Consider the following 21,798-nt stretch of genomic DNA (forward strand, 5'->3'; position numbering starts at 1 on the left):
TGATTCTGTAGAAGAGTAAGAATTATACACCTGTTTTTTGAAATGCAGAAACATTTTATAACACTACAATTTAAAATACCTTTCTTCAGAGTAATAACGTCTCTGTTCCAGAATCAAACAACAAAAAACACTCATTCATCCCCATTTTGAACTTGCTTTTTTCTGTTCAGCAATGCCATTAGCTGGCACTTACCCAAGCAGTCTTGATGGGATATTATTCCATCACAATTTAATCTCAATTCACACTTAGGCTATGTAGATTTATCAGTTTAACAACATGTCTTTGGAACACAAGAGCAGTGCATTCCATCTAGTAAAAGCATTCGTTTTAGATGAAAAGCTTATATGTATACATCTCCTAATACATAAATCAATTATCTCTGGTCATATTAAAATAAAATTTAAATCTAACTGTTGTCAGATTAAAAGAAAAATAGCTTTTGTGAAGCATTTAAAATCCCTTGTCTGCCTTCTCTAATGACTTTGTCCTAGTGTGCACTATGCCAATCATGCAATAGCTCTGTTACACATAAAAGCATTGCATTCATGACTTTCAAAGCAGTAACTGTTGAAATTCAGGCATCTTCATTTTTCTGATTTGAAGGAAGGGGAAATCATCAGTACAAAAGATCTTCTCCAGTTACAGTGGGTTCTTCTGGTTGCTTTTTCTGCATCTTGGGGAAATGAATTCCAGTGATGGCCACTACAAGAAAGTTAACTCCATGGGTTGCAGTACTTGCTACACACAACCAGAAAGAGAAGCCATAATGTTCTTCCAAGGCAACAAACTGGAATATATGTTCATTAAAATTGGCAATTCTCTCTGTTAATCGATGAAGCTTCAAAGCAGCAATAAAGCTGACAACTCCAAAGACACCAAACAACCCTGGAGGAGGAAAGGATTGTAAATGATTAGGGCATGTGATAAAGGTATAGGGCTTGTAAATGGCATGGGGTAGTGATATTAATAATTCTGGGCAGAATTGCAGCTAGAACAGCCTAAGAAGTTCCCATAGCCAGCCAGGTAATAATAAAAAAAATACAAAGTATAATTGATGTTTCCTGCGCAGCACTGTTGTAAAAAGCGACACTGTCTAGTGCTACGTATCTTCAGCATAGGAACAGAAACATTCAGGCTTTAGTAAATAAATAATCAGTCAATTACGCAATGTAAAGGGTTTTCAATTTAGATTATGATTTCACAGAAATATAAAAGCAACAAGAAAGGCAAATCAAAAGTTCAAAGAACTAAATATAAGTTGAATAATATAAGGTTCATCTGCACCAAACAATTATCCTGCAGATTTTACTTTAATACATTAAGGATCTAGTCAGTAGCGGCAAAAGCTCAAAAAGAAACCTTTGTGCTTTTTAATCTCAGCAGCATTATATTATTTTAAATAATTGACACTGTCTTCTTTGCTATCAAAATACATGCCGGGTACATTTTAAAGGTAAAATTAGCTCAAGGTCATTTCTTTTGTCAGTAAAATCCAGCCTAATCTAGAAAGCAATTGTAACATTTTTACAGAAAATACTTAGTAAATAAAAAGTCTTGATTCATCTCTATAAATGAAATCCAAGGACGTCCTTTATTTACACAACTGGTGGAGGCTCACTATATGAGCAGCAAGGCTCTCTCCACAGCAAGTCTAGCTGGTTTTAAGAGAACAGCTCCTGTTATCACTTAGGTTCATTTACATATAGTAACCAGTAAACATTTCAATCCCACCAATTAGCACTCAGATAAAAGGGACATTCTACCAATATCCCTCTGCTATTAGAGAATGAGTGACTGACTGACATTACATCACATCCAAAAATACCAAAATAGTTAATCATTAGCAGTCTTGTCTAAACATTTGGTTTATAGAATAAGAGTTCTTATACATAAACTGTTATCACAGAACAAAGCACAAACTTAAATGTTATATACTGTATGATCTCATTTCCTAATATAGTGTCCTGATACAGATGAAGTCATGATGTCCTAGCACAACAGGCAGGCAGTTTCAAGCACTTTTTTTTCTTTTACCTTACAAAAATATAATGAATAAACAACTGCTATTCAAGAAAGGTTAACTCAGTCCAACATTCTAGAGTAAATGTATGCTGCAGATGATTTAAAAGATCTTAACTGCAATGTTGTAATTTTTCTGCACAGACTGAGGTAGATGAAACAAATAAAACACAGCAAATTTTATTGTGTTTTACTATTACCAACAGTTGAATAAACCTAAGGACTCATACAAAATATGGAATTCCTTAGAAAAGAAAGCTGTGGCAAGGTGTCTTGCTTTAAAAGTCACGTTACTATCAGTATACAATAGAAGTGAGTTCTGTGTATAGTTACATTACGTCTTAGTCCAGATATTTTACCCACAATGTAACATAATGTGCCATCCTAACTCTTACAAAGTGTTCTTCTTGTGGTTACATGAATTACACATACCACGTGAGGAAAAACATCCATTTTTACATATGTTTTACAATCAATTTTCATCTGTGAATGAAGGGGCTTTAGAACAGTTTGTTTGTTATCACACCGCACTATTTCTCAAAACATCTTAATCTAAAGCAAAGTTGCAGGTCCCAGGGCACACAACATACAAGTATCTAAAAATGAATATGATTAGGTTGTCTGTAATATTCATTTAAAATGAAAAGAAAAAAAGAAATATGTATCATTGTTGTTATTATTCACTAGAACACTATTGAGATTGGATAAATAAAATCTCAGTTTACAACTAGAAAGTAGTGTAACACTGCACAACAAAGTTTTTGCTTCTTGAACGCTGTTGGTTGTTTCTTATAGATTTTTGGGTGCTGATCATGAATATGACATCAAAATTTACCCATCACGTACCATTTTAGAGAAATCTTCAGTTTTGATATGATTTTTTCTTATATTTGTATCCAAACATTTTCGCTCGCGTAAGTGACTTATCAACAACGGTTTGTGCAGCCTGGGCATGTTCAGGCATGGAATCAGGCCAGGTTGGAAGCTATTCTGTGTAAGTTGACATCCTGGGCATGCATGGGCAGGTCTGAACGAGCTTGAACCTGTCTCAACATGCTATAAAGGTGGCTTGCATACACCAATCCTGCTCATTTGGTTAATATAGATAGTCAGTGTGTATGTATGTATAGTATCAGTATAGTAAAGTATAGTATCTGTAGTAATATAACAGTAATAACAGTAAGTAAGCTTGATGCTATAGAAGTTTTGGTGCTATATCTGTGTCAAATATACTCTTGCACCTCAGAGACATTGGATGGCTGCTCTTGTGAAGAAAGCTTATCATCTGTATTTTCAGCTGCAAAATGGGTGATCAAGACAAGGAATGGGCGCCTCACATTTGCTGTGCGACATGTGCTGTCAGTCTGAGAGCCTGGCTCAGAGGCACTTGAAAGACGATGCTGTTTGCTGTTCCGATGATATGGTAAGAACAGAAAGACCATGTGACGGACTGTTAACGTCTGTTTGACTAATGTGTCTGGTTTCTCTGCCAAAAACAAGAACACAAATGAATATCCTAATCTGCCTTCAGCAATGAGACCCGTGCCACATGACGACAGTCTTCCAATTCCAAAACCACCAGAGGATTGGACCTTAGATGAACCAGATGAAGAAACTGCAATGCAGGGTACTGACAGTGACATTGACCTAGATTTTGAACCGTGCTCATCAGGCGATCCACATCTGATAATACAGTCCGAATTGAACGATTTGGTCAGAGATTTGGGTCTGTCAAAAGCAAAAGCCGAGCTGCTGGGTTCGAGACTGCAGGAATGGTGTTTGCTGTCACCAGGTACGGAAATTTCTGTGTTTCAAGGCTGACATCATGATATAACCAAATTTTTTGCACAAGTCGACAGTCTCTGTTTCTGTTGTGACATTGAAGGAATGTTCTCGGCCTTGGGTTGTGATCACAACCTGGAAAAGTGGCGTCTCTTCATTGATTCGTCAGTGTTGAGCCTAGAGCTGTTCTGATACACAATGGCAACTTTTATCCTTCAGTACTTGTTGGCTATGCAGCACACATGAAAGAAACATATGAGAATATGGAACTGTTGCTGAAGCACATCCAGTATAGCAGGTACAACTGGAATATCTATGGAGATCTTAAAGTCGTTGCTCTGTTACTAGGACTGCAGCTTGGCTATACAAAGTACTGTTGTTTCATCTGTGAATGTGACAGTCGTGCCAAAGAGTCGCACTATTCTCGACAGAACTGGCCACTCCGTAAAAAGTTAGTTCCAGGACAGAAAAATATGGCACATGAATCGCTTGTCGACCCGGCAAAAATATTTTTGTCTCCTCTTCACATAAAACTGGGACTCATGAAGAATTTCGTGAAAGCATTGAACAAGGAAGGTGAAGGTTTCGTTATTTAAGACAGATGTTCCCAAGAATAACTGACACCAAGATCAAAGAGGACATTTTTGTTTGCCCCCAGGTCAGACATGTTATGAGTGACAAGCGGTTTGAAGATCTGTTAGTTGGGCTGGAAAAAATTGCCTGGAAAGCCTTCAAAGACGTTGTTGACAATTTTCTGGGCAATTACAGAGCCCCAAACTACATTCAGCTGGTAGACAAACTTCTCAAAGCATACAAGACAATGAAGTGCAACATGTCACTCAAGATTAATTTCCTCCACTCACACTTGCACTTCTTCCCCGCAAATCTCGGTGCTGTCAGTGATGAACATGGTGAAAGGTTTCACCAGGACATTGCTACGATGGAGAAATGATACCAGGGCAACTGGAATCTGTCAATGCTTGCTGACTACTGTTGGACACTACAACGTGATGCACTAGACATTGAATACAAAAGAAAATCAGGAGCAAAACACTTTTAATTCTGTTCAATTTAATAGCTTATGCAAAACATAAACGTGACTAAATATGTTATTGTCAGTAAACATATAAATGTCTTTTCCTCAGAGTTCCTACATGATGCAGTAAAACCAAAACTATATTTGTGCATATCAAGTAGGTACCTGTCACAATCAGTAAAAACCTTTCAGAAAGCAAGACTTTTCAAAAAAATTGTTGTGCAGTGAGAGTCCCATTGACTTATTTAATATTATTAAAACAAAAAGTGAAAGTTTTTTTTTTTTGCATGTTAACCACAATCACTTGTCTTTTGAAAATTTCAAGGCATTTAAAGCTCAAAATGCCAGGAAATTAATTGGCTATAAAAACTGCAGTATGGTGTGGATTTTGATATATTTCTCAGACGACTTCATGGGTGGAACATAGAGCACACTCATTCAAACAATATGCTCACTCAATTTAACATAATCCAACATGTATTTTTTATGGATGTTGGAGTGAATCGGGGTACAGGCAAAAATAACACACTGACACAGGAGAATCATACCGTACACACTCCAGATAACCAGGGACCTGACCAGGATTTGAACCAATGTGTCAAGAATTGTAATTTGGCAGTGTTACTGACAGCACCTTTGTCTAATTAAAATGTACAATAAACAAGAAAGTGCTTTTTCAACCTACTACACTATAACCTAAACCGATCTGTTCATCCATGTATAGGTTGATTCATTCCTTTATCTTCAGTTACTGCTTTTCTTGGTCATTGTGAGGGTGTGCTACGTAGGAGTAACATACTATTGTACAGTATTTTCTTCTGAATTCTTAATATTGTATTAGCAGACCCTCCCGAATGTCTTAAACCAAGATTAAATCCTCCAGCCTAGCCTGAAAGACACCATAAAAAGGTCTTCCTTGGCAATCGCATTACTGTATACAGTAAGTTGACATCTTGTGCTAGAATTTAGTTAGCCATTCATCCACTTATGTTCAGTACAACATCATGGCAGGTAGGATCTTGTCCATCCAGCATCAGACACAAGATAGGGGCCATTTACAGTCTAGCCTTTTTAATAATTTAAGACATTGCGTACATAAAAAGGAAGAATGCTGAATACTTTGCGCATTGAAATAATAATTTGCTAGTCTGATTCTTTCTTAAACAGGATAACCTGGCCTAATACCTAGAGGAAGCTGGAGCAGAAAATAAGACATGTTAATTACCGCAGCAACCAATGCACTATAAATGAAACTACACTATGTCATTTAATCTTTGTTCCTTAAAGACTATTCATGCAGCTAGGTAACCAACATTGCCTGACAACTAAAGTGGTACAATGCAAAGAGAACCATAAAGATACAGGTTAACACCACTGATTCTTATGTAACCTGCCTGTGTTAATCTGTATTCTTTATTCAAAAGCTGTTGTTTACTGGTAATGGAAAATGTACTATATGAAATAAAGAATGAATGAAGAAAAAGAGCTCAATCTATTCTTTATAGGCATGAACATTTTAATGACATTACAACGTTTTGCCCCTGTGTCTGTACTGTGCGTGTTAGCCTTCTCTTAAATTAAGGAGCTAGTTCATCTGATATGTCAAAGGGTTAGCTTTCTGACATATAAACCCCTATAATAATTATCTAATTTACATATTAGAAGTGAAGTGGCTTAGGTTTAAGCGTTCACTGGATTCTAAGTGTTTAACAAGTTGTTTAAGACAGCTATATTAGGTCAGAAATGGAGCTTATGTGATATTGATAGGTAACCAAGGTCAAATTAGAAAAAGCAACAGAACAGCTTCATAAGTTACAGGGTAAGTATGACAACTGAAGATCCAGACTGGCAGTAAATAACACAGATTGGTAAGACAAGAAAGTAGATACTACAATGATTGTATTATAATATGTTCTTGCACAGTAATCAAAACAAATATTAAATCATAAAACAATTACCTGCAATCAAATTCCACAAGTAAATGCCTGCAGGTCCCTTTATTGACTGGTACGGAATCTTCCTTGCATTGTATACACAGAACCCAAAACTGACTAGAGCAAATGTGATGGTGATGAAGAGAAATAAAATGATAAAAACATGAAGAGCACCATTCAACTTCCTCACCAGATTAGGGAACACTGCAGAAGAATACAAAATGATTAAGATTAATGAAGGGAGTGCATCACTTGACCTCATTAGCAGGAGCTTCAGTGGAAAATAAACTTTTGTGATTAAGCGTAAATTTCTGAGGATAAAAAATGAAAATCCTGCATAAGTGCACAAAACGAACATTTGTCATTTGTGGAAATTGCCTCTGATGAAGGTGAATCCAGTAGATAACTAGACATCACACAGCTGGATGTTTTATATCCAGACTTCTACCGTAAAACTATTCAACAAATTGGATCCTAAAACTGAAAAGAAAGGATGACATGTATACACTAAATATGCAGTATGTGTTTTGTCACGTATGTAGGTCAACTTCTAATATTGTATGTGGCAAGTACTACCACCCTTGGACACTAGGGGTCATGATAGCTGATTGTCTTGTTTCTTTTGTCACCCACAGCTCAGAGGAGATGTCCATTGAGGGCAACTGACCTTGTACCATCCAGTCCAGGAGCTGTAAAAGCAAGGTGCTCCTGGAAGGTGGTGTCTCATTTAGGAGATGAGTCGCTTGCACTGTGGAGTTCCTACCCTGAAATTGGAACACTACTCGGAGCCTGTTTGTTTTTGCTACCTGAGCTATCAAGCACTTGTTATTTTCAGATCCTTTGTTTTTCAAGTAAATGTGGTGGCCCCGCTTGCACCTCAACATTTCTTCTTGACTCTTGTCATACCCTTGACTGATGATAGTGTGTTCATAATGACCAATTACTTTCTAAAGTGTTTTGTTGTAGCTCTCACTGATTTGTGTTTTCCTTTAAATACAGTACAATGAAGTACTGTATTCTTATTTAGCATGGTGCAGCTGAGTGGCAATGTGTTGCATGTTGGTTGGACTGCCAAGTATTAAATTCACAGAGCTCTGTACACATGACAATACTACTACTGCTACTACTAATGTTAAAAGGGAAACCCTCCATATACTCTACACATCTTTTCCATCAAACCTTTTCTACAAGTTACGCTGCCTTTCTGCTTGTCACTAGGTTAAGCTGTGCATAGATAAAACAGTTTCATTAAGTTGCTTTCTAGTGCCATCAACAAAATAATTTCTAAAAACCAGCACTGAGTGCATCCCTACTTCAACAAAGTGTGCAAGTAAAAAGTAACGTAAAAAACAGACACAAGTTTTGTTTGAAAGACTTGAAGTTGCTGCTATTTTATACTGAGCATCAATGTGAGTGAGTACTGTAGTAAGCACATCTAGGCCTAACAGTAGCACAAATGCTTTTAGAACTTACATTGAAAGAAAAAAATAAGGTTGAAATGTAACATATTTTCTGTTAGTCTGTTTTGGCTCAGTAGTTTATTAGTAAACATTTGTTAATTCTACATGCCTAAATCACACTCCAGCTCAATCCATGTATCCATTTACTGAACCTGCCTAATCCAACATCAGGTCATAGAGACCTGGAGCTTATTCCAGCAGGACTAGGCACAAGACAGGAACCACCTGAAGAAGGGAAGCCAGGGTGAGTCAAGCTGAGCCTCCAATTTTAAAGTTTTCGTATACTGTAAGTGTCCTGTACATATTGTTGTCCAATGGGGCATCCAATGAATAATTAATTTTATATTTACATATATTTTCTTTCCAGTGTGTGGAAAATAAAATATATTTAGATGTACATAATCTACCTGCATTAAGCGGAAATGCAGTTAACATATGTGAACCCCGACAAGGTAACTGTTTCTTTCCAGTGTGTGGAAAATAAAATATATTTAGATGTACATAATCTACCTGCATTAAGCGGAAATGTAGTTAACATATGTGAACCCCGACAAGGTAACTGTTAAAACTGTCATCGTAATTTAGATCTGTAGGGTATTATCTGTAGTCCCAAAAGTACCCAAACCTCTGATGAAAATAATCCCATAAAAAAGATTAAAAGAATAATTGCTCTAAAGATTCACATTTGTTTTGTGATATTTGAAAAATACATTCCCAGGTTGAAGGAATCTGTGCAATTCAGTCTGGGTGTTTAACCAACTAGTTATCCAATTTGAAAACAGTCTAATCCAGTCATACTGTGGGGGACGCTGCAGTCTAATCCAGTACCGTCAGTCACAAAGCAAGAATCAATCTTGGATGGGTCACCAGTGCATAGTAGAGAATATAAAAATACATACAGTATACTCATTCTCACTCTTATCACGCTGAACCAAGTTAGAGTCAACAATTATGAAAGTGACACAGGAGTACCCGGCAAGAAAACCACACAGACGGGAAGAATCTGCAATCTGTTGTAGACAATTCAAATCTATTCAATTTTTGCATAGCATGCTTCACTGAATACAGGCTCAGAGTACTTGCACATGCACAAGTAGAAAACACAAACAGTAAATTATAAAACCACATTGCATCCATACACAAAAATATATTGATTATGTTAAATACAGAATAGATCTCAATATTTAAAACAAACAAGTTATTAAAGTATAAGGACTTCTTTCTGTAATAATTAAGATATAACTAGTTGATGATGGAGGAGAAGAAAAAAAAGTCAATTTAACAGCAATCATGCACTGTCTTCTGGAGACGCTCTACCCTGTCTGAATGGTGAACTTTTCAATATTTTGTAGATCAAGTTCCAAAGGTTTTTAAACATATTGCATAGAATATGTAGAGGAATGTCTATTTTTCATATTCATAGACATTTCTTATCCTTTGAAGAATTAAATCAGCATAATGAGAACCAGTCAGAGGCACATAAAACTTAAAACAAAATAGCCTTTGTTAAATAAGCTATTAAAAGTCAAAATAAAAGTCCTACTAAAGAAATTAAATATGATAACATGACTAACAAATGAACATTACAGACATAAATTGCTAAATAAGTAAAAAAAAAAAAAGTTCCAAGAATATGCATCCCTGTGTTTACTGGTGATTGTTGATTTTTTTTGCCTTTTTGTATACATTTTTAATGTTTTCCCCTCTATTCATTCTTCTCTTTCCACTCAAATTCCAAGGCAGGCTCAAATATTTGTACTTAATGATTGGTAGACAGTGTGAATTTAGTCTTTTCATGGTTACTGTTGATAAATGTCACATACATACATAAATAAAGAAAATCAATCAATATATGTGTGTGTTTATGCGTGTATTGAACATTGCATATATTTATATATATATATTTTTTTATACAGTTTTTAATGTTTTCCCCTCTATTCTTTCTTCTCTTTTCACTCAAATTCCAAGGCAGGCTCAAACATTTGTGCTGAATGATTGGTAGACAGTGTGAATTTAGTCTTTTCATGGTTACTGTTAATAAATGTCACATACATACATAAATACAGAAAATCAATCAATATACAGTATGTGTGTGTTTATGCGTGTATTGAACATTGCATATATTTATATATATTTTTTTATTCATATTTTTAGACAGCCTGTCCTCAGGACATATATTTTAAATCACTTCTTCCCTTGGGTTGCATCAGCATACTTGTCAAGGGAGTCACGCATTTGTATTACATATTAATTACACATTGTTATCTTTTATGCTTTGATTTTTAATTCTTCAGTTCTTTGCAAAATAACTTGTTACTGTGTAAATTCTGAAAGATACAATATTAAATATACATTGATTGTTTGACTGATTGAATAAACCAAGTGTTTTTGCAGCAATATATTAATGTTTAAAAGTTACTTGGGATTTTACAGAAAAAGAACCATAATATCAATATATAATTGCTATAATTTATGCAGGTTAATGCAGAGAAACATTAAAAATTGAATACAAGTAAATAAATGCTATATTTAGTATTAAAGTAAAAATTTGTCTCACTGTAAATTTTTGTTTGCCGCCTTCCCAGGCCACACTGCCTTATTTTTCGACCCTCAAAGAGTCCGTAGTAAATTTCCCCAATAAACTTATTCATTTCTGGGTCCGAAGCATTCACCAGCTCAGCTCCAGTCTTGCACAAGATACTTCCAGTCACCCACTGCTGTGTAGAAAGCGCAACGATTATCAGCACAGCAGATGCAATGCTAAGGATTGATGCCATAGAGAAAAAAGTCTTTTTCAAGAGTCCAGGCATCGCATTCCTTAGTAAAGCTCCTCTTCATGTTGGTTTGCTGTAACTGGATGCCATGGTGAGTAAATAATCTGTTTACAGCTTTGCACAGCCATCCTCTTAAATTCTCTCACAATGTTGAATGTATGTCACGTATTTGCTTCACTTTCTCATATAAAGCTGCTGATACAGAAAAAAGAAAAATATTGCAGAGAAGTGGAGGATAAATAATTCTACTGTTAAAGTCTAAAAAGAAAAGCATCTTAGAAGCGGTGGTATCTCACTTTCCGCCAGCAAGTAACTCTATCTGCGGTGCTGTGCTAGTGTTCCGTCTAGTGGTTTAATTGTCTCTCCTCACAGAAGCAGGCCAATCATCTTCTCTCTTAATCATATAGACAGGTTGCACTGCCTTTTACCTTCCACTCCATGAGTTATAATGTACTGGGTTTTTAAATTGCAGTTGCACCACACGTTTCATTCTCTACATTAAGCAAATTTTCCATTTTCATGTGACCTCCTCATGTATCAAGTGTCAAAGCAGCTGCTCCTCTTTATTTGTTAAATATCTGCTTAGCAACAGCACCTCTTCTTCACACATGTAAATAAGTAAGAAAAAAAATATTCTGTTTTATAACTTTGCTAGCCAGTCAAATCATTGACATAACTTCATTAATAGAAGTTTGGTATTATGCCTTCTCCTCCTTTTATTTTTTTTCCTGGTCAAAGCTGCACAGAGCTATAGTTAATACCTAGTCATTGTGTGGAAGGTGGGAACCAGCTCTGGACTGGATGACATGGTACTGACATACACACACTCACAAGTATTCACACAGAGAACCAATCAGAAGTAATAATATACTGAACACCATGCTTTGAAATATATGAATGCACTCTGTTATGAGGTGAATTTAATTGTATATTATCATAAAATACTCCTTAAAGGAATAGTTCACCCAAAATTCAGAACTGCCTACTTATCTGAAAAATGTCTGACGTAAAATTAGACACAATCAGAATATACAAACAAAACACAGAAAATACCACTATTTAGAAATACAAATGTATGGGATACAAGTATTGTGATTTGAGCACAGCCTACTGTGTCACCCTGTAATGACACAATTTAGTGAAATAAAAGTTACTGTTTTGCAGCATGGTAGTGCAGTGGTCAGTGCTGGTTTAAAATCACACACCTGGACACCTTTCACAAAGGATATTGTACATTTTCTCAATGTCTGACTTGGTTTCCCTTAAGGTACTCTTTTTTCCTTACATATCCCCAAAGACATTCAGGCTGGATTAATTGAGGCTTCCAAACTGGCAGTATGGGTGTGTGTGAATGGTTGCTGTGATGGACTGGCACCAGGGCCGGATTTTCCTATAGGCTAACTAGGCTTCAGCCTAGGGCCTCAAGATCAAGAGGGGCCTACATTCAAATTGTTAGCAAAATTAAAATTGCACTATTCTAAAAACAGTGAACACTAAAACACTGAACCGAAAATAAGGAGAAATTCTACGCATATGACTAATAAACAAACATAAAAATGTATTGGTTAAGATCAACGCGTTAATTTTCCACACAGGTTAGTGCCAATCACAACATGTTTCATTTAACATATTGATATATATCACAGTAATGATGTATTTTATTATCTCTCATGTAATTTACAAACTTAAAAATGGAAGGTGAAAGGGCCTCATAAGTGGAATAGCCTAGGGCCTCTTTTCATATAAATCCGGCCCTGACTGGCACCCTGCCTGGGGCTCTGGTCTCCCACATCCCTGAATTGGATTAAGCAGGTTTGAGAATGTTATGTTAAAAGTGAATGTATGATGATGGTGCAATTTGGAAACAAAATCTCAATTGTTTCTTACTGGTTAACACTGTTTTCTTACAATTACAGACAGTTTTCTGTTTGAATCCTTGACTTTTTGTGTCTGTGTAGGGCTTTCCTCCAGGGACCCCAGTTTTGCATGACTGTGTCCTACAGTGGAGCAACTATCCAAATACCAGCGTCATGGTATTCTCTCCATTATTGTACCTCACTAACAACCTAGAGGTTAGAAAGAGGAACTCCTGAAACACCTGGGAATGTTCTCCTCTTTTCCCAAGTAAGGACCATAAAACAGTCATCAAAGACCATATCCAGGAGAACCACAGAAAAAAGGAGCAGAAAGACTGCCCAGTAAGGGCAAATCCACGCAAAAACAGCCAAGAAAATAAGAAGGGGGACCAGAAAAGGACACACCAGTTCACTTACTGCAAGAGCAAAGCGAGCAACACTGCCCTGTGCAAGGTATTTTCACTGCATGAGATGAGCTCTCACCCAATAGTAAATAAAAAAGATATTGTAGTATTTCTTGGAAGGTAGGGAGCATACTGAAATTTTACTAGAGTAAGAAAAACTGTTGTAAGTCCCTAGGAAAGAATCTTGTCTTGCACTTGGGAGAGTGTTGGTAGGCTCAAATAATGTGATTGCTCAGATGGACCAAGGGTTGGTTTTGTCACTAAACCATCTCTCCTTTTGTCCCTCTGCAGACCAGTTGAAGAACCAACCAAGTAGTGACGTCACCATACCCCCCCTCCCCCACTGTTGATGTCACTTCAGGCCATTTCTAATGACAACATCCTCCAGAACCCACCTACCACAGACGTCATTTCCTCTTGCGGCCACCCTGGACCATCCCCTTCCTGTCTCTGCCATATAAAAGCCTCTGTCTACCTGCTGTACTCAGTTCTGTTTTGAGCTTGTTTGTGAAACTGTGTGTGTTTTGTTACTTTTCAGTAAATGAGGTGGCCATCCCACCAAACTTTGAGTCTCCTGCTCTCAGTTATTTACATTCTATAAAACTATTAATGGACTTGGGATTGTGCTTTACTCTACAAGAGTAGAACAGATTATCATTCTTTTCTAAACTATGAAGTGGTTAAGGTGCAAGTCCTTTTTCTGGCTATCTGTTGTGATGAAATAAAGACTCACAGAGTCTTGCAAAAAGTTGGGGAATGACCCCGTATAATGTCCTGAGACAAAAGAATTGAAAAAAATTGCAAAAAAGGATCAAAAATAATAACATTTGACAAGTGAGGCTTGAATACGTTGGTTTTTTTTATAGAAAATGGTGGCAGGAAATGAGGTTGACAGGAAATGTCATCACAAACAGATGGATGGAAGTGACATCATCGTTGAGGACCAGAAGTGACGTTATTATGGTGGGCTGGATGTGATGTTATCTTGGTGAAATGGAAATGACATCATCATGGAGGGACCCGGAAAAGTGACATCATCATGGCGGAGCCGGTAAGTGACATCTTAAAGAGGAGCCGGAAGTGACGTTGTCTTGGGAGAGCCAGAAATGACTTAATCACTGGAATATGGAGCCAGGATTATTGAGTGGAAGACATTTTGAGTGACCGAAAGTATGGATGGTGAGTTATTGTTTATCTTCTTTTGTTCTGTTGATGAAGAGAGGGAGGCATTAGTACGTTCAATCAACCCTTTATCCCTTGTAGTATCAGTCACCTTAGGGCTTGTTGGCTGCCTCCTAAGAGCACGTGTGTGACACTGTTCACCTCTACATGTCATAGCGGGAATGGTTTCTGCTTTGCACTGAATGGGAAATACTCTAGACAGAGATCCTGAGTGGAAATATTAATGGATATGGTATAAAGTATATTGCTTCATTAGAATCTTTAAGGCAGAAGCAGCAACAACATAATTTGAGAATCCACAGTTGATTCATATTTTAATTTTCATTCATCTCGTACTTACTCAAGCCATAGAGAAAATGCACGAAGAGGTAAAGTGTATATTTTTTGAGGATTTTCAGTATTTACATCAATAGCTGATTTAGTAGTTCTCAACCCCAGCTCCCTAAGCTTCTATGTGTGTTAACATAAGGGATTATGCCCACTCGGGAACTGTTACAACCTACAGGTAATAGTTTTTTGTTGCAGTAGTTCTATACAATAGGTAAATCTCCAATATCTTATTGCAACTATTTTTTCTTCCTATGTTAATCTTTTTTTACATTATGTCAAAATAAAAGCTAGAGGGAAAAATACAAAACATTTTGTTCATTTATAACTGAGTATTAATGAAATAACAAGATGAAATGTTGCTCCAAGATGGAGGTGAAGGGAGTGAGGGTACAAAGGAGACCAAAGAAGATGGATCTGACCCCAAAGGATGGCAAGTGGTTTAAGGATTTAAGGGGCATCTGGCTAATCTGGGTAAACTTGGAAAATGGCTGTTAAAATGGTGATGATAACTATGAGTTATGGAAAACCCTGGATGCCTTTATGTAACCTAAAGGCCATGTTGAAGCCAAATGCTAAGATGTATTACATTATTACAAAATCAGCCAGCAGTAAACTCTCCCTCCAGGGGAATGTGAATACATAAGTGACCTTTCCTCTTGTAAGAAGGAATATAATTGACAGCCAAGGAAATAGCAATGAAGTGTCTTGATGTGTGGGTCTATCATGAATGAACAATAAGTGAGCAACTATTTTCCTGCATCAATGCTTCTGGAATGATTATTGGATTTCTCCTGAGAAGATATTGTGAAATATGAGCTGATGCCTCAGCATTCTTCTATCAGTATTGATGAATGGCTTCTTCTGACATGCATACTGTGTAATAAACCAAAGGTCCACAGTGCAAGTTGTAAAAATCAGAATATTTTTAATAAAACAGTAAATTGTTCAACCAAGAACTGTCTTACTGAATCTTATGTGCGTAGTTTCTCATTCTCACCTGCCATTTCAACTCTGTACAATGAAAGAACACAAATGTCCCACTTTCCTCTTATTATCTACTACTCTGGTCTGAAATAAAAATGTGTAATACCATATATATATATACAATAAAATGGGTTTTCATTGATACATATAAGGGAGAAATAAAATAAAGGAAGACTGTTAAAAAATCTAACAATTAGCAGTTCCTCTAAGGCAGTGGATTGCAATCCCACTCTTTGAGGATGTCTGTGACTGCAGGTTTTTGTTCCAACCAGTTTTACAATCAGCAAGTCATTGTACTTCTAAATGAGTTCATTGTTTAATTAGCTGCCCACTCCCCTTCCGTCTTCTCTTATTCTGTATTTAGAAAACAGCAAAAGTGTGAAATTTATGTTAATGTGAAATTTAGAAATGTTTGCATTTTTTGCCACAGTTTAAAGGTGTTAAACCTGCATTGGAACTAGGGTTAGAAAACAGAGCTCCAGGACCTATTTTAGAGGTTACAGCATCTCTTTCAGAAAGTTCGTTCTTTAAAAAAAAAGCAAAAAGACATCTTTTTCCAGCTCTACCTTTTCACTTGTTCTCACATTTGTTCAGCCTCCCATTACTAAATAACTATCACCTCTGTATGCTACCCTAATTTCACAGATTACTTCCAGAATCCAGCTCTGGGGTTTAATTCCAGGATCTTGCTAGTGCAGATATATTATTGTGGACCTTCTACGTTACACTGCCATATTGAGGTTGTTGGGTCCAACATACTCTCAAAAACTAGAATATCCATTATGAACTCCCAGAACAGAGTATACCCAAAGTCTGCAGTTCCATGGCACTGCTCCAGGTGGCCAGCTGGTCATGGATATTTGACACACTAGAGTGTGCCCTTCAAATATTACTTTTCTACTCAGTAAAGGTGATGGGGGTCTTTCTCTTCATTGGGATTTCCAGCTCTCCTGAATAGAAAAAGCATACAAGATTCCAGTCACATGCTGAAAGTGTGACAGTTTTTGATATCAAAATGTACATATAGTGTGTACATTTACACTACAGTTTTTAACTTAGGGGTTTTGCCTACTTGCTGAGAATATGTATTTTAAAACTGCAAGGCTGAAGATTGAAATCCTACATACCTCATATAGAGTGGAAAAGTTCATTACACTAACTGCTTCAAACATATAAATATTTTTCGTATGATGATAATCAATTGTTATCATCCTGTGGAGATGGTACAGTGATAAAGTGGTTACCACTACTATCTTCTGGCTCCAGAGTCCTGACTTCAAATCCTCTGTATGGAGTCTACATGTGTTTTCCATTTTCATGTAGGTTTTCTACTGGTTCTAGTTTCTGATTTCTTCTTATATACCAATGAAGTACGTGAAGGGTCAGTTGGTGACTTTGAATTGGCCTGGTATGAACAAGAGTGGATGTATGTGACAGTGTGCCCTATTGGCATCCTGTCCTGGACTGGTTCCTGTCATGTATCTGATATTACCAAACTCCCCTGAGCATTAGAATGAGCTGGTTCAGAAACAAGCGTGGGTGAATGAATACAGCTTCATTCATTCTGTTCTGTCAAAATGTGAATGAAACAATGCATTTTAAGTACATATTGTACAAAAGTGAGTTCCCATTTAGCCAAAGCTACAGGTAACACTGACATTATGTAGGAGTGTACAGAAACTTAAAATTTGAAAATTGTTTTCTTATTTTGAACAACACCTATTGACAAAAAAAAAACAATCTTCAGTCTCTTTAAATTGATTTGTAGAATTTTATAAAGTGGCTCTGTGCCTCAGTCCAGACAGACCTGTAGTTCATAAAATAATGTTGTAAACAGAATGTCAAAATCACCATACAGGCTTATAAACAGAACCACTCTAAACAATGTAAATTCAGGCAAAGTTGCCCAGGTTAATAAAGTATTTACACAGGGCACTTTCTGCAGGCCAAAGTATTTGTCTGTACCCAGGTGAGGTGGTCCTTAGTAGTAGTGTGTATGTAGTTAAAAATATACAAAATATTTTTTTTTCATTTTGCAAAAATTAAATATATTTTTTGTGGCTGACTTTTTGGAAGTATGGTTAGGAGGCCCTTTGAGTCTGGAGGCCCCATGCCTTGTGGGGTTGTCCAATATGCCAGTGAACTCCACTGTCCTGAATACTAATACTGCACCTTGCCATTGTTAGTGTGGGGTTTGGACATTTCCCTATGTCTTGTTGAGCTTTTCTCTGGATACTTAAGTTTTTTCAAAGATGAGCATTACATTAATGAACAATAAAACACCACCTAAATTATCAAACAGTTATGAGGGCATTATGTAGTGATTCAAACATCTGATTCAGAGCAGAATTTTTCAGACCATAGGAATATGATATCTAATGTTTGGAGAATCTTAATATTAATATCTAGTATTTAGCTATATGAGAAAAAGAAAAAGTTTGAATTCTGTGAAACACAGATTTTTGGGTAAACTATTGATGTATGGAGCATGGTGGGTACCACATTGTTCTCACAGCTCCATATTCTTCAATTCAAATGAGTTTACATGTTTTCCCTGTGGGCTTATCCTCATATATTTTAGTTTTTTTACATTAGTTTTTAGATCATTTTTATCACTCCAATTTGGCCTAGTGTGAGTCTGTGTGTGTGATTGTGGCCCTCAGTAGATTGGTGCCTCATTCAGTGTTGGTTCTTGTCTTCCACTCAGTGTTGCTTGCATTTCCTGTGATATTGTAATAAAGGAGGTGATTGAGAAATTGCTAAAATGATGTACACTCAAATATAGCAAGAAGCACTACATGTTCAAATTATGCGATAAAGCTACATGTATTAGCAATGCAAATGAAGGGTTACTACTGGATTTAGAATACATGGATTGGTAATTCATGTAGCATAACTCCACAAATACCAAGCCATCATAAACCTTCTTAGCTACTCACTGTAAACAGTGTGGCTGCCTTTACCTAATATCTTCTCAGGCAAGGAACAAGTGGATTACTATGTTTATTTCTCTGGCTTTATTGATTGCCTAAGGAAGGGGAATAGCACTCCCTAGTGATTTATTATGTGTACTGGCACTGTATACATTTCCCTTGTCTGAAAGGAATATTTTATAAGCCCCTTTAGGACTTTCTTGAATAATGTAGTTAGAAATAACTGTTTTGCCCTCAGCTTTCCCCTTCTGAATGGGTCTGCCATGAGACATTCAAATAAACAAGAATGATAATCTTGAAAACTGCCTCTCTACTTTTTGCAAAAATGTTTAGTGTACATAATGTCTGTGCTGACAGGTTGTAAGAAGAGTACTTTACATTTATGAGTCCTACCATGGGGTTTATTTTTTTTCTGACATGAAATAGACCGCTATCAGCAAACACACTTGATATTCCCTAGCTGGAATTATTACCAGCAGCACTAATTGGATCCTTGCTCTTTGTAATATCAACTAAATGACCGAGCTAAAGCCAAAGTTCACTTGTCACTAGTGAATAATCAGTGGATGTGATTTATGAGTAGGAGCAGATTGGTGTTCTCATCTCCAGAAAATGTTATCTATGCTGACATTTTAGAGATGTATACACACCTTCTGTACAAAATACAACTAAAACTAAAAGTAATTAAAGTGGTCTTTAGTCACAAGCTCTTTTAAAAGTACCTATACAGTCTTCCAGTAACTACAAGATGTCATTATTATTTTAACAGCTTTAGACCAAAATGAAAGGGCCTCTTGAAGAATAAGCATGGATCTTTAACGTGAATGGGTTTTGATACTGTTTTTGAGCTTTCAGTGTATGCTTTTTTAGAAATCTGTTATAATTTATATTCACTCATCAATCCATTTACTGAACCCATTTAACCTGTGTGTAGAGTTGTGGGAAGCCAGAGGCCCTGTGTAAGTAAAAGATGCAAGTCTAGTTTATCGTACAGCAAATTTAAACTCATAGGATGTACACCCATATTCAGACACACTTTACCAGATTAGAATCAATGCTTAGAAATCATTGAAGTAATAATTGTCTTGTTTCATGGCTCTTACACTGAACTGCAGTTTTTTTTTCTGAAATAACCAGGAACAGAGGAAACTAGACTGCATTACAATACAATACAATACAATACAGTTTATTTTTGTATAGCCCAAAATCACACAGGAAGTGCCGCAATGGGCTTTAACAGGCCCTGCCTCTTGACAGCCCCCCAGCCTTGACTCTCTAAGAACTGGCTGCTAGCTTAGAGATGGGGCATTTACAGCATCTTAGAAAGTCATACAACAGTGCAGGAGGAATGTTAGGCGACTACACATAGACTTCTTACTGCAACTGGAATTGAAAATGTTTGACTTAAACTGTTGCATGTATGTACAATTGTTGTCTAGCTGAGTGTATTTATCTACAGTTTGTAATTTATTGGTACTTAATGTACTTAGTAGCCATTATGAACAATTCTGCACATCCTCTCTATGGCACACTATCATTGAGTACTTTTAGCCAATGAATTATTCAACAGCAGTGTGTAAAGAAATGCTAATTAATGTCATTGTCTCACCAACCACAACATCTTTTTGACAGTTGTAATGTTTAGCTCCTTACATATTGCTGCAATCTTTACAACTTTCATTTTCAATCTGATCTTCCTGACATGCCTGCAGCACTATCTGGGTTATTCAGTCTTTGAAGTCCCTACTAGTTCTTGTGTGTAAAGAGTACTTCCTTCTATATGTATAATTTAATAAACGGCTTCCTGACTCTTCAGTCCAATACTTTTATTGTCAGTATTTAGGTGCAAACTAAAGAGAGCCTGGCTGTTCAAGGTGGAACAAGACAGGGTAAAATGCTACAATATACTTTCACAAGAAAGAGAGACCTATAATGCCAAAGAAAAAAACGCTCAATTGTTAGAAAGCAGTAGACCCTGACATACATGGTACTCTGAAAGGGCAATGAGGGAGAGAGAGAATGGCAGCTGGGGAGCAGTTAGAGAAAATTTGTCCACATGTTAAAGGGCAGGTGAACCAGCATGTGCACAGGGTGCCTGGTATCAGGAGAAAAAGAAATAAAGCAGGCAGGAATGGCAAGAGGCCAGAACATTTTTGCCTGATAGGTGAAAGCACAGTTGCCCTAGCTGGAGAAACTGTGGCCATGTTGCTAATTTAATTGTATTTAAATCAGGTAGAACTTGTAAGAGGCTAATACTCTTCCTGCAACAACAACAGCAACATTGATTTGTTTAGGTATTACCTAACTTTCAATTTTATTACTGCACAGCAAATATACAACTATAAAGACCTGGAAAAATTGATACAAATTGATGAATATACACAAGCCTGGTCTGCAATAGAAATAAAATCTTGCTCTACTTCTTTTTATACCCTGCTTTGCGCCCCAGTAGATACAAATTATCGTCAATAAACCAATAATCCAATTGTCCATCATTGCTCAAAATATGGGACCAATGCAAGAAACACTTCAAGGCAGAGAAGCTTTTATATGTTGAACCTCTACATGATAATCACCTTTTTTACCCTCTCAGACCTACACAGTATTTAATGTTTGGAAAACGTCCAGGATTAGAATATTTAGAGAACTGTATATAGATAATGTCTTTGCATCTTATGAACAATTACGCTTCAAATTTAACTTCCCATCAACACAATTTTTCCACTACTTACAAATCAGAAGCTTTTGCTAAAAGTTTCCCTGACACCCATTTCTATTATAGAAGAAATACTGATCAGTCTTGAAGACTCAGACAGCATCTCAATAATATCTAAAAATATTTTAAAGTCCATTCCTTTCCAACCAGGGTATGTTGGGGAAAAAAAAGGAGTGGAAGGTAGCCATGCTCAGAGTACGTTCTACAGTAGCTCCATATGCACAAAGCATTCAATCATTCAACTTGAAAACTTTTATTGATCACATTTATCTTGTATAAAATTGTCCAAAATCTATCCAGGCCAAGAATCAACCTGTAAATGTTACAATCTATGTCCAGCCTCAATGGGCCACATGTTTAGGAAGTTAGGTTGGGGAACATGAACTG

At 36.6% G+C, this 21,798-nt stretch overlaps 1 protein-coding gene across 1 annotated transcript; it reads right to left on the bottom strand.

Moving 5' to 3' along the window:
* Positions 1-371: 371 nt before the first annotated feature.
* clrn2 (clarin 2) lies at positions 372-11,296 on the bottom strand. Its single transcript, XM_028803084.2, has 3 exons — positions 10,790-11,296; positions 6,797-6,976; positions 372-886 (listed from the first exon to the last, which is right to left on the bottom strand). The coding sequence occupies exons 1-3, from the start codon at positions 11,040-11,042 to the stop codon at positions 618-620; spliced, it is 702 nt and encodes a 233-aa protein (XP_028658917.2). The 5' UTR covers positions 11,043-11,296; the 3' UTR covers positions 372-617.
* Positions 11,297-21,798: the final 10,502 nt, after the last annotated feature.

The sequence above is a fragment of the Erpetoichthys calabaricus genome, chromosome 5 (genome assembly GCF_900747795.2).
Source record: "Erpetoichthys calabaricus chromosome 5, fErpCal1.3, whole genome shotgun sequence".
Lineage (NCBI taxonomy): Eukaryota > Metazoa > Chordata > Cladistia > Polypteriformes > Polypteridae > Erpetoichthys > Erpetoichthys calabaricus.

Excerpts from the sequence above, each read along its gene's own strand:
- clrn2 (XM_028803084.2), bottom strand. The coding sequence starts at position 11,042 with ATGCCTGGACTCTTGAAAAAGACTTTTTTCTCTATGGCATCAATCCTT. Across the intron at positions 6,977-10,789 it reads GCGGCAAACAAAAATTTACA|TGTTCCCTAATCTGGTGAGG; the intron begins GTGAGACAAATT and ends ATTCTTCTGCAG. Across the intron at positions 887-6,796 it reads CTTGTGGAATTTGATTGCAG|GGTTGTTTGGTGTCTTTGGA; the intron begins GTAATTGTTTTA and ends TTCCTCCTCCAG.